The 12,887-nt window shown below is 48.0% G+C and overlaps 1 protein-coding gene across 1 annotated transcript; it reads right to left on the bottom strand.

Annotated features, from left to right (window-relative positions):
• Nucleotides 1-949: 949 nt before the first annotated feature.
• On the bottom strand, nt 950-9,591 carry BAG2 (BAG cochaperone 2). The gene is made up of 3 exons (XM_042803584.1): nt 9,198-9,591; nt 2,819-2,928; nt 950-1,808 (listed from the first exon to the last, which is right to left on the bottom strand). Exons 1-3 carry the CDS (start codon nt 9,392-9,394, stop codon nt 1,408-1,410), a joined length of 708 nt encoding a protein of 235 aa, XP_042659518.1. The 5' UTR covers nt 9,395-9,591; the 3' UTR covers nt 950-1,407.
• Between the last annotated feature and the right edge of the window lie 3,296 nt (nt 9,592-12,887).

Here is a 12,887-nt window from a genome sequence, read left to right on the forward strand (position 1 = left end):
TAGCTATGCAAGTTGTGATCATTTTGGCCTTGAGAACATTTGTATTAGCACAAGTGCTGGAAAAAATACTTTCAACTATTGGTACAACAAAGAGAATCTAAAAAAGAAAACAAATCTTAACACCTTTGGCCTGAATGACCTTATAATGGCCTTTAAAAATCCAAACACTGAAGGAATATTCTAAGTGTAAATAAGCTTATGTTCAGCCTGTTTCAGAGAATGATTTCTGAGCACAACCCGCTCCAGAGCTCCGGTTGTGCAGGAGAAGCCTGACATGAAGAGCCTCCACCTGGTGCTGGTGGCATCTCTGGCCCTTCCAGCTCTTTCCAGCTGAGCTTTAACCTGAGCCAAGCTCAGGCAGCCAAGGATGGAGGCACAGAGCCCCCTGATCCCCTCAGGTGACTGCCGCCCCTTGGGGAAACAGTGCAAGACCCACAGGGGTTGCAAAATTCCAGGCTTACCCTGAAATCTGCAGCTTTTGACCCACAGGCATGGAGCATGGCCATGATGGTGTGGAAGGAAAAAAAAAAAATAGAAAAAACTTGCTCACCAAAAGAGTGAGTAATGTTAAATGTAAAAGGTATCATCCTACGCAAGAAACAAATACGCTATCTGCCAGTTGAGAATTCAACTGTTCTGCCCCGTGGCTTCACAGATGACGATGCAAAATGCAGTAGCTGATAAAATACAATTCCCCTTTATATTATCTTTTAAAAAAATTACACAGCAACCTCAAATTGCAGATAGAAGGTTGGGGCAGGTCACCAGGCAGGCGTGGAAGGGTCTACTGTGAGAGCTGGAGCTCATTTCCAGCCTTGGTTGTGACCTTTGGATGGACGTGTTGCTTCAGTTACAAACTGGATGTTTCTATCTCTTGGAAGTATTGTGATCTAGTTATGAATAGTGGCAAATTAGTCAAATTATAAATAGCAACGAGTAGGACAGTGTGTTGTTTATGAAAATACCATATACAGTTTATTAGTGGTTTTGATTTATTGCCAAGATTTGTCTTTTGTCCCCGAAAGTCTGGTTCACACTGTATACAGCAGAGAAAAACTCAAATCTCACAATATGACAAAACAATTTTAGTTCAAAAAAACCCAGGAGAAGGGAGGAAAGGCTAGATTTTGATGGTTTCTGACAGTTCAGCAGAAGCACAATTGCAACTTGCAATAGAGCGGTATCGACTCTACAGGAGAACTGATAGCACTCTTTATTGCCTAAAGAAATGCCAATGCTACCAAACCCCATTAAATGCTCGCACCTTGCAATCAAAGATACTTTGGTGCATGTGCATGCATATGCACGCATGTGCTTGTACAGAGAATTTTTTTCTTAGCTCTTCTGTGTACTTTTCACGGAGATTCGCTCATTCTGCGATTTGCCCGACGTAGCCAGGAAGGCAGTTTAATCCTGTTTGCTGTTGCAAGACTGTCGAACAGATGATTTCTGATGCTCCAACAACGTGATTGACTTTTCAGAATTTTCTAAGTTTCTGAGCAGAGTCTCTAGCCGCCTTTTGATTTTCTTCTGATCCTCAATGGCACACCCGATTACCACAGACTGGAATTTCTGATCGATGGGTCCCGCTGGCACGTCAGATGTGCACGCACCGTAAAGCGACATTAAGCGGATTTTGGCATCTTCCAAATCATCTAGAAGTTTATTGACTATTTCATCGATCATCTTCGTGGCATGCAGTAGGGATTCCTGCTGCTGGGCATTTCGGATGGTTTCTACAGAAACCTCCACAGTGAGGGTTCGGCCCATCAGGCGATTGGCAGTCAAATTAAGTTCTTCCCTCTCACCTAAATTGAAACCAAGGAAGTAAAGTATCCTAGGTTACAGGCAAATACACTCCTGTGCAAATAACATCATCAAGACAGTCAAACTGCCACAACTTTGCAATAAACAAGGTTGTTTTTTTCAAGTAAGTGACAATAAGATTTCCAGCGGCTAGAAATAAGGTTTTTTGCATTTGCCCAAGTCCTACTTATTTCACAGAAATTGGCGTCTTCTCATTTGAAATGAGGCATTAAGACTTACTCACAATGTAAGAAATGCTCTTCTGCTGCTGCTGACACAATGCTGGCTGTGTCACATTAAAGCAAAGCATACAATATTATCGGGAAACATTATTCATTAACAGAACTGGCACATTAAGGACCTTTTGTGCCACTGTGAGGGAGAGACTTAGACAGTACCCCAGATGGCCGTAAAGAGAAAACTGATTTCTGACTACCGGATGCAATTAGGGGCCATGAAAGAAACTGGTTTTCTATTTTCTGAAAACTTATTTTTTTCCTAAAATACGGACACAACATATTTGACATGTAAGCTCTTGAAGAGCCAATAAACCTGCAGTTTAAGGCACCTAATATAAACCATACAGATTTAGGGAATATAAGGCCACGTATCACACAACCACGGCAACAATCTTAATCACCAGGTGCTTGCAGGCTGTACACTTTGTGGCACTCGTGCCTGTCCAGCCGTCGAAGCCATAAATGCTGGTTTTTCAACAATATTTAATCATCATCATTATCACCAACTTCTCTCCCTCAGCTGAGCTAAGTTAACCCAAGTAAATCAGTGAACAGAGTACGAGCTTTCCCAGTGGTGACATTCATGGCAGACCACCCAGCTGAACACTATGTGGATTTGGGATGTCGGGAGAAAGGGGATCCCAGGGTAACAGATGGCCCTTCTGTAACCCTAACGGGCACCAGCAGCGAGCAACCAAACGGAGCTGCTCCCTAAGGCACGGGCTGGTTTGACTTCGGGTCAGTCGGGAGGGTACGGCCAGGCAGCTTCTCACCTTCGCTGATGTGCCTCATATCCTGGCTGTTCTGGATATTGTGGATCATTTCTAGCAGGATTTCTTTCTCTTGTTCCATAGCAGATGCTGCGTCACGGAAAGCCTCTACCCTGAACGTGGCAGAACCAAACAAAACGTTTAAATAATAAAATAGCTGTTTACCCATATAGCTGCCAAGAACTCTTTTTTTAAACTCCATCTTAAGAAGTACAGCCAGTTCTTAATTATCCATAAACCAAACTCTCTGATTTCATGACCTTTTCCTGTATCTTAACTTCACTGTTCAAGATTCAGTATGATTTTTTAAAAGAAACAAAATGGAGGGGGGAAAAACCCCCCGAAACAGTAATAATTCGATCAGACTTAAATTTTTCATTTTACTGACAGTGCTGCGGAGTATCCTGCTCCACCGTTAGTCTGGATATCTAGAGCCTGACGGTACTGCAGTTCCATAGCAGAAATCCTGTAGTTAATTGGCAATTATTATCAGCTGCTTAACTAGAAGAGGAATGGACCAAGTCCCCATCGGGGACCTTGGGGGTGAAGGCTGCAGCTGTGGGGATGGAGGCAGCAAGGGGGCCTGGCTCCCCCGCCGCCCCCAGCCCGCAGCACAGAACCCCTGCGACACACCTACAAAGCAACAAACGCTCCAGAAAACTCAAACGCTGCCTCGTAGCCAAACGACCCCTTTCAGAAGAGAGAAAAACGGGCAAGAGGGACAAAGCTCACACACTTTTATTAACGTGACAAGGGCTTCCCCGCCGAGCGGCACGCCATAGTCCCTGGGAAGAGATGCTGGACCACCTGCCCCCACGGTCACTGGTGTTTTCCATGGAGCAATGCTCGTTGTGATTCAGGGAGGAAGCTTCTGTGGGAGCAGCTCCTCTTTCTGGGCTGCAGGGATGCACAAAACTCGGTTCCTGCCAAAACAGGACCCCTACTCCAGTCCCGTTCACTGTGCTGAAACCCACACGTGATGCAGCGGGGGTGAGGGGAAAGCCCACTGGAAACTGCGCTCCCCCTGAACCACCGGGTCCCAGTAAGCTGCACGGTTACATGCCTGTAGTCTGCCCTCCTCCTTGTGGCATCCTTGAGGTACAGGGCCATCCGGCCCCGGGCAACGTGAAAACACCATCGTAGAATCTGAGTCCAGTTCCTTAATTCATGTCTTACTCCCCGCCATGGTTTTAAGGAGGGGGCTGTTGCGTTCAGCCGAGTAATACAGAAATGCACATCTGGGAACCCTCTACTCCGGAGACCAGGCACAAGAGGGAAACGTCCCCCTCCCTTGGCTTTGCCCGTGGAGGCTTGAAGGTAAGGGAGGGGCTCGCAGAGGACTTGCCAAGCTGCAACTGGCTGTGGGAGCGGTGCCAAAAACCCTCAACGCTGCATTCCCAGACCCCGCAGAAAAGCAGAGTATCACCTGCACCCAGCTGACAGTTTCAGCTGCTTGCAACGCGCAGCTCGGGAGGTCTGGCTGCTGTAAGCAGCGTGGGAATCCATCTATCCTGAAATGTTTATTAAACCCGGCCAGAAAAGGGGAAACAAACCAAAACATTGTTAAGCCTCTGAGATGCTCTGCGCTCTTCAACATTACTGGACACTGCCCTGAAGCGGTGGTGGCTCCTGTAGGTGAGGGCTTATCTCTCGAGACAGAGCTGCTGCTCCTTCCTCAAAGCCTGGCTGAGGAAAATAACTTCAGAAAAACAGCAGGAAGGGAAAGGAGGGCAAAAGAAGGCAGAACAGGAGCATTTGAGGATATAAATAGTCACAGTTCACATGCAGCCTGCTCATGAAATGGTTCTGTTTTACAAAATATTTAGCCTAATTTAGTCAGTGAAAGCACAAGCTTCGAGCTTTGCCTTTCATGTTCATTCTGAGGAGGAGTGAGAAAAGTTAATGCAATGCAAATTCTTGCCGAGAGCAAATACTTTTAATTATTATTTTGGACGGGTTAGTAAGAGCAATGAGGCAGGTGGAGTAATTTCATACTTCAGATGTCTGCACTTTATAATTTAGGAAGTCTAGCAATATTTTCATAAATGCCTCGCCATACCTTTTTAAAAAATTAGTATTATCACAATTTTTAAAAATGCATTGTGGTCACTGGAAAGCTTAAAATTAAAACTTGGAAGTGTAGAATTTAAATTTTAATAAGTGTTTTTAAGTCAGATTCGGTATATCATTGTCCTGACTTAAAGACTACAGGTCTGCTGCCTTCAGCAGATGGATCAATCCATGATTTCCACAGGCTTTGATGGGTCCTCTGAAGAATGTGGAAAAACTGCATTGCAGAGATGCATCCTGAATTGGTGCAATTCTAAAGAGAGCGCCTAAAACATCACTGCTTTCCAAAGCCAGCCACTGGTATGCAAGGTAGGACCTAAAGACCGAATGATCAGAATTAATGATTGTATACTGCAAAACCACCCCCAGAATTTACCAGAGATTAACATTATTTTACAGAAAATCATATAACCAAATCTTGATAACTATTTCATTTGCAGTAATTGCTTCCTGGGAATTATTTTAACCACCTTTTCAACTGCAATGCAGAGTGCCACACAACTAAAATCCACTGGGATTTTAATTTTAGTGTATTTGCTTCCATAAACGGCAGCCAAATGAGAGCCTACCCTGGCACCGTGTAACGGCACGTGAAGGAGGCACACGGGCTCCTGCTGCCGGGGCAAAGGGACAGCGAAGCAGCGCGTCAGGACTCCCCCTCCCCTCTGCTATCCCTTCCAAAAATTTCCAACTGGAGCAATTATGAGCGGCGTGACAGAACTAAATAACGCTAAAAAATCAACTCCTTGGGTTTCAGAGACCTCTCGAGGGCAGGGTGGAGGCAGAGTGTGATAGCACAGCACGTTGGCAGGGAAGGCAGCATCGCAGCAGCCAGACAGCGGGAGTCGCAGGCTCAAAGAGAAGAGGGGGAAATGGGCCTGAGAAAGGCAAGACAAGGGAGTGGAGGAAACGGCCAGCTGTTGTTGCTAGGGCCCTGGACTTCATGGAGGTCAAAACAGTGGGACAGGATCATTTCAGAACAGAAAAACAAACAAACAAACAAACAAAAAAAAAAAAACAAAAAAAACAGGGAAATCACTGACACCAGCCTCAAGAAGAAAACAGTGCTCCAGAGAAGATGCTGAGGGGCTTTATCAAGGTGAGGCACCTCCCACTGCCTCTCCTATTTGGGCACCCTGGCTCCATGCTGGGGTGGGTCCCACCAGCTCCTCCTGGCCCCCCACCCCTGCTGGGATTGCACACCTTCCCCTCCTGACTCACTGCAAGAGTGCCAGGTCCGCACCTTGAGGTCAGCTCCCATAACTTCTTTCCTAAAATGTGCTTTAACTTCATGGGTCTGTGTAAATCGTTACTTTCTTGGGGTGGGGGACAAAAAAAAAAAAAAAAAAGATCTCTAAAAAAATTAGAGATAAACCTCTAGCAGAGGTGACGGCTGTGGAAAAGGGTGGAAACACAATTAAAGTCTCAAAAAAACCCCCAAAGAATAGAAGGCAAAGAAAAGAGACCACAAAACACTCATACTTATTCCCAATTATCAATTATCTCAATGCACTAGCATGGTCTTTTTCTAACAGATGACAACATCCAATCATATTTTTACTTGGAGAGTATTTGTCACTTTGAATATCAACTAAATATTCCATCCATTACCTAAGACTAAAAAAAACATTCCTTACTTCTGATTTTCCCTGGTCTGAGAGTGCCTAGCCACACAGTGCCTTTCTTCCCTACATACCATTGACATGAGCAGAGCATTCCCCCGAGGAACAGGTGGACCAAGCCTGCGCTTTTGTTTCCAGATGAGAAACTCGATACCCGCTTTCTTAGGACAGCTGCAATAACTCTGCCCTTTAAATTACTGACTGACTTAAATAACCCACTATTAAAGCTTATGTGCTGGAAGTGCAGATAAGTTTTCAAAGGAAATAGGAAACATCTGAAGATGGGGCAGCTTTTTTCCTGAAACAGAGCTGAGCAAGGCAGAGACAAAACACGAGTTTCAACCTGGCATCCTCAGCTGTGTAAACTGAGTTTCTGTTCTCAGGTGAGCGGCCCCATGAACATACAAATGAATGCTGAGGGAATACAGTTGTTCCGAAGGAGAACAGGAGAAAAAGTACAAAAAATTAAGATTAAAAAAAAAAAAAAAAAAAAGCGAAGAGTCTGACTTGTTTCATTACACCTAGGACTGCGTGTCCACTTAACACAACCACCAGAACACCACGGTGACTCATGAACAGAGACTCTGGTCCCACTTCCAGCTGCTCCTGAGGCGTCTTGGCATTCACCAGCAGTCGGGACATCACGGAGTTCCAAGCCCCCTTACAAGGGACAAACATACCGCCTGCCCCCCTTGCTGCCCCTGCCAGGGGGCTCGCTCCCTGGCAGCCAAACTAATCCCCCTTTCCCGCTCACTTTCCCTACAGAAGGAAATCCCTATGCAGACACCTAGCAGGGAGGTACAAAAATACTCTGTTACTGTTGGAAAAGCAGCTCTCACAGCAGAAGGGAAGAGAGAAAAGGGAAGGCTGTTCAAACCAGAGCACTTCCAAAGGGATGAGGGTTGCCTCGGGGTTTGGCTGACCTTAAGCAACTTGAGAACTGAGGACTGTCGAGGGGTTTAATTAAAGGCTGCAGTTCACTTTGACAAATTTTCACTTATTATATTTACAAGCAATATCTCAAGGGTCTATAGGTAAACTAGACCGGCTGGAGAAGGAAGTGTGGAAGCTCTTCCTCCTGTCATTCAAATAACTTTGAAATGAGGCATGATGATTTAGTTGTGCATGGAAAAAAAATAAGACGCAAGAGACTTTGGTTAAAGTAGACTGACTCTTTTTTTCGTAGCTGTTTCACATTTAGAATTATATCTGTTTGAAAGACCCACAGCAAACTGGAGAGTTTAATTTGGGGTTTAATTCCTGGTTAACCAAACTGTCTATTTTGCCTCAGAGTCGCTCAGCAAATTTAAAACACATCTTTGCATATTCTGCTGCTCATTTTGTGATTATATATTCATGCGCTAGACCTGGATGTGAGCAGTGAGACTTGTTTGCAGACGGTGATTTTGTTTAGTCAAATTCAGAGAAGTCTGCGAAGGACTTCAAGGAGATGTAATCAAGCTAAGCAAAAGGCTAATATAACAGCACATGAAGTCCACTCCTGAATAATGCAAAGTAATGCAGGCAGAAAGGGGAAAAATGCAACTCCTGTATCCCACATAGCTCTTCTAATTACAGGAAAGTCCTAGAAACATTCTGGGTGGTTCTGTGAAAGCTGCCGATCAATATGCAGCTGTAATGAAGGAAAAGGGCATGTTGAAACAGTAGAGGCAGGAGGTGAATCAGTGGTACACCCACAGCACCCCGCACATCCACCCACCTCAGAAGGGACACTGTAATTAGGCAGAGCAGAGAGGACAAGGAAGGTGATTAAAGGCAAGGAATCATCTCTCATGGGGCAGAACTTGGGGTGGAAAAAAAAAAATCAAATGGGATTATTTGGGGGTACATCAAATAGCAGAAAGAGACGGGACGTGTCTTGGCACAACGATGAAATACGCCATCGCATTTGCAATTACTTCAGAAAAACACACCTCAGCTGCAGAATGCAATGCAATTCACGTTATAGTTACATGATTTGTTACGCTTCAGAGAGGAGGGGGACATCGACATGGGTAACAAGAACGCCCACAGCTGAACCAGGGAGTGCAAAGGGAGGTTTGGGACACACGAAGCCTGACACGCTGGCACTTGACACCTGCGGCTTAAAGGCTTGCAAGAGCCTCCAAGAGCCCGAGCGATACCACATTTTAATTCTCGGCTTTCCTGCATCTTCTTCTGAAAGACCTGGCCGACAGAGGCGGGGAAGGGGCCATGGGGCTCCAGCGTGGGATGACGGTCACGACCCATGGCAGGGCTCAGAGGCACCTGTCGACTGCAGCCCCGGCACCCCCTTTGCTAAAGACTCCCCAAACCGTAAAGGGTAACAAACCCCAAAAAGCTTTTCGCACTTTCTCTGAAAAAAAAAAAAAACCCTGCCTATTTGCATACATCCACACACATATCCCCATTTTCACGTGTTTCCAGGCCACGCTATTTCACCTTAGAGCAGCAGCTGACATCTGCAAACTCCCCCCCCCCCCCCCCCGCCCCTCACGAAGGGGGAATCGTTTTTCCCCTCAGGAAGCCCCAGCCCCTCCGCGCCGCTCCCCTCCCGCCCTGCCAGGGTCTGGCTGTGAGGAGCCGCCGGCTCCGGGGCGAGGCGGCTCCCGGGGGCTGCGGCCCCCTCCTCCTTCTCCTCCTCCCCCCGCTTCGGGCCCGGCGCTGCCGCCGGCCCGCGGAGCCCCGACCTGAGCTCCAGCTGGTCCAGGTTCTCGAGCAGGCGGCTGGAGCGGTCCGCCATGGAGGTGGAGCGGTAGAAGCGGCCCCGGAGCTGCCCGCCGGCCGGCGGCTGCTGCTGCTGCTGCTGGTGCTGCTGCTGGTGCTGCGGCTGCTGCTGCGCCGCCCCCTCGCTGGCCTTGGCGCTGCTGATCTTGGCCTGGGCCATACCCCGCGCCTGCTGCCGCCGGCGGAGCCCCGCTGCGGCTGCGGCTGCGGCTGCGGCCGCTCCCTTCCCGCGCGTCCCGCAGGCGGCGGCGGCGGCCGAATGCCGGCACCTCGCTCATGGCCAAAGAAGGAGCCCGCCCCGCCGCCTGCCCCCGCGGCCACCCCGCCTCCGCGCCGGGCCGCGGCCCCGCGGGCGCCGCCTCACGCAGCGCGACGGCCCGGCCCGGCCCGGCCACCCCGCGGGACCAGGCCGCGGCCCCCCCCCCCCCCCCCGGCAGCCCCACGCACCCCCCTTCCCCCGCCGCAGAGACACGGGTGGGGGCAGGCCTAGCCGGGCGGCGGGTCACCCGCGGGAACGACACCCACAGTGGGACAAGTGTTGACGCCTCGGTGGCGCGGCCCGTCCCACGCGGTGGGTGCCCGAAAGCGGGGCCCAGCCACGGCGCGCCCCACGCGGGGCGGCCGAGGGGCGTCTGTGCTTCTCCGAGCTGCCCCCACTTCGGTCCCCGGCACCCCTGGTCGCAACAGCAGCAGAACCCAGACCAGCCGAACGCACCCTAAACTCTGCCTCTCGCCGAACCACAAGCTAAGGGAGGAATAAGGAGGCTCCCCATGTCTGTATCCACTTGAAGACAGTAGCTGTTCGTGTGAGGATTTGCCTTCCAGAACCGTTCTACACCGGTGGTGCGTTGGTTTGCTCTTTAGTTACAGGAAACGAGGAAACCCCCACCCACCACCCAACTGTTACTCAAGAGCAACAAAACAAAAAGCTACTCAAAAAGCGAGCTGCAAAGCAGAAACATCTGAAAACGCCAGAAATGGAGGGAGGCAAAGAAATGCTTTAAAAACCCAGAAGCCTGTTTGGCGGGATGGACATATTGGAGAAAAGTAAACCAGAGACAGCCTTTACTGTAAGCAGAACCAGAACAGCATTTCAAAAAACAGGACACTTCAGATACTGCCACCGATAGCACATCTTTCTGGTGCCAACAGTAAGAGCCCCCTGAATACCTGCAGGAAGGAACCTGTTCCACTAGCCGTTATTGTCCAAGATAGGAGAAGGCTAACTGGAAAGAAAATCGCTTAATGTTCTCTTTCTATGCCAGAATGAAAAAATCATGTATTTCATTGTAGCCAAGGTAGTGGATCTACATTTAGTAATGACTTTTTCTGAGATCGTACTTAATGTGACTGCACAGAATGGTACCTTCTCTCTGGCAAGCACCCACTGTACCAGCTTAGCAAACAACTCGCACAGAATCTCTTGTACTTCAGGTTCCTGCTGGCAGCGTTGGTTCCAGCAATTCAAGTCACACATTGGCTTTACTTGCCACTACTGTGAGTATTTAAAAAGGAATTTGCTTATCCTGAAAGTCCAGGTTTGGGCAAATACACCATGGCTCTAAGAGACCAGTTTTTGGCACCCAGCTAAGAGGGATTTTGTTGCACAGGGATACTGTTTTGTATGCTTATCCTGCTGTGATTCAAAATAGCTGTTTTCTCAGGTTCGTCCATTCAGAATGATATCATGTCCCAAGCGCGCTCGTTAAATTAATTGCCTGAGTTTTCTTTGTTTTACGTAGTGGAATAAGTAAGGCTTGTTGCCTGTAAGCTCATGGAAATAACTTCATTTGAGCAGTTGTTCCATCCATCTCTCTACAGTCTTTGTAGAAGATAATTAAAAACCGCTTCCCACCCCAAACAGAAACCATTTGTAGCCATGACACACAGTTTGCAGCCATTTTTCTCCTTGGTTCCTTCTATTCTTCCCATGCCAATTATTAAGTATCAGTTAGATCAGGTTCAAAAAGCAGAAATCAAAATAGCTGAATGGTTACGAACTTTTTTCTCCCTTGCACATGGGTTTAATTCTACACAGGTGGAAGCTGTAATGAAACAGAGGCACAGTTGTGTCCAGACATATCGTGTACAGTTTATCCTCTTTAACAGCAAAATGGCACTTTACCCTAGAAGTGAGAATAGGAGAAACCATGGAACCAAGACACAAGTTTAAAAGCAAAAATGGACTAGCCTCAACATTACTGCCTGGGCAATCTGGGATATCTTCCCATGTAGAAACTTGGCAGGATCATGAAAACTGCTTTCCCCACTCTTTAGCAGTGTAGATTTTCCCCCTGTCCTATTTCTTGGAGAGATATGTAAAGGGGCAGCAGTCACCACTTTTTCAAAATAATAGATGGCTGGGCTGGAAAGACAGTAGTCAGTCTCTGGAGGAAAGGAAGTGACTCACAGCTGAATTGGGAGAGTTTGGGGACATAAAAGGCAGGAATGGGGTCCTTTAGGGTCACAAGGCAACAGGAGGAGGAAGGGCCCCCACATCTGAAACGGACAGATTTCTTCCTCCTCCTTGCAGTCTGTGGTGAAGAACCATGATGGCTGGGTCAGGCCTGCTGGTGCTGCCATGCCTGTGTCCCCCCCTCGTCTTCTCCACAGCCCTGCTCGGGCTGTGGGCACCAGTGAGAAGAACATGGGGAGAGGGTGTGTAGCTCATGGTTTCTGCACTCCTGCCTCAGCAGTGAAGCTGCTGGCTATCTCTTCGTTTAAACTACAGCACTGTAAAAAAGGCTCGCCACTTGCGAAACAGCAGTGTGCAGGAGAGTGTCATTCACATGCACAAAGTCCCTTGAGGTAGCAGAAAGGGCAATTTTCCCAGGTCTCGGGCATTTGATGTATCCATATAAGTCCCAGAGCCAGGGAGATGATCTATACCAAAAACACTGCCAAATGCTAAATAGCACCTTAGTTCCAGCTTTGCCTTATTCCAAACCCTGATATATACCTTGTCACGTACCCCAACGCTTACATATGAGCTGTCATGTAGCAGGATCAAAGAGAACGTCCACACCCAAGAAATGCCACGCCAGATTATTTTCCTTCCTTCACCCACAAGAATTTAATCTGCAGAACCTTCTTTATACCCAGGTGTTATGGAAACACAACAGTTCCCGTACATAGCAGAAGGATGCTTGGCTTGGGCCAACCAAGCAAAGCCAGCTTGGTCTCCCCAGCTCTGTAGCAATAGCAATAAAGATGGGCCAATGGGAGTTTTTAGGATCTGTTTTCAATCAAAACACGCACCTGCTGAACCTGTGCTACTGTGTCTCTACTGCTACTGTTACCAAGGCTAATTAAAGCCAGCCCCGGCTTTGCCTATATGCACCACAGCCATTTTACTGCGTCGGCAAGCCCTGAGGTCCCAAGCCTGTCAGAAGCCTGAGTGAAGCCCTCTATCTCCGAAGCAATCTGGAAGCTGGGATGACCATCTCGGGGCATGCAGCAGTTCAGTCTCACGGAGAGGAAAATTGCGTAGTAAATGAGCCAGTGAATTCTGTGCTGCTGCAGACGCTCAGCCGCTTGTCGATGGAGCCAAAAAAACAAATGGAAGGACTCACAGAAATTAGGATGCAGCAGTCAGTGAAAGTGAACTTCCGCAGATTCAGAAAGGGAACTTTTCATTAAATTTCCACGCATGC

The sequence above is a fragment of the Tyto alba genome, unplaced genomic scaffold, assembly GCF_018691265.1.
Source record: "Tyto alba isolate M040663 unplaced genomic scaffold, T.alba_DEE_v4.0 Super-Scaffold_40, whole genome shotgun sequence".
Taxonomy (NCBI): domain Eukaryota; kingdom Metazoa; phylum Chordata; class Aves; order Strigiformes; family Tytonidae; genus Tyto; species Tyto alba.

Bases quoted from the DNA above. Each gene is read 5' to 3' on its own strand.
- BAG2 (XM_042803584.1), bottom strand. From the start codon at position 9,394: ATGGCCCAGGCCAAGATCAGCAGCGCCAAGGCCAGCGAGGGGGCGGCG. The intron at 2,929-9,197 runs GTCGGGGCTCCG...TGCCACGTTCAG, and splicing joins CTGGACCAGCTGGAGCTCAG to GGTAGAGGCTTTCCGTGACG. The intron at 1,809-2,818 runs GTGAGAAGCTGC...GTTTCAATTTAG, and splicing joins TATGAGGCACATCAGCGAAG to GTGAGAGGGAAGAACTTAAT.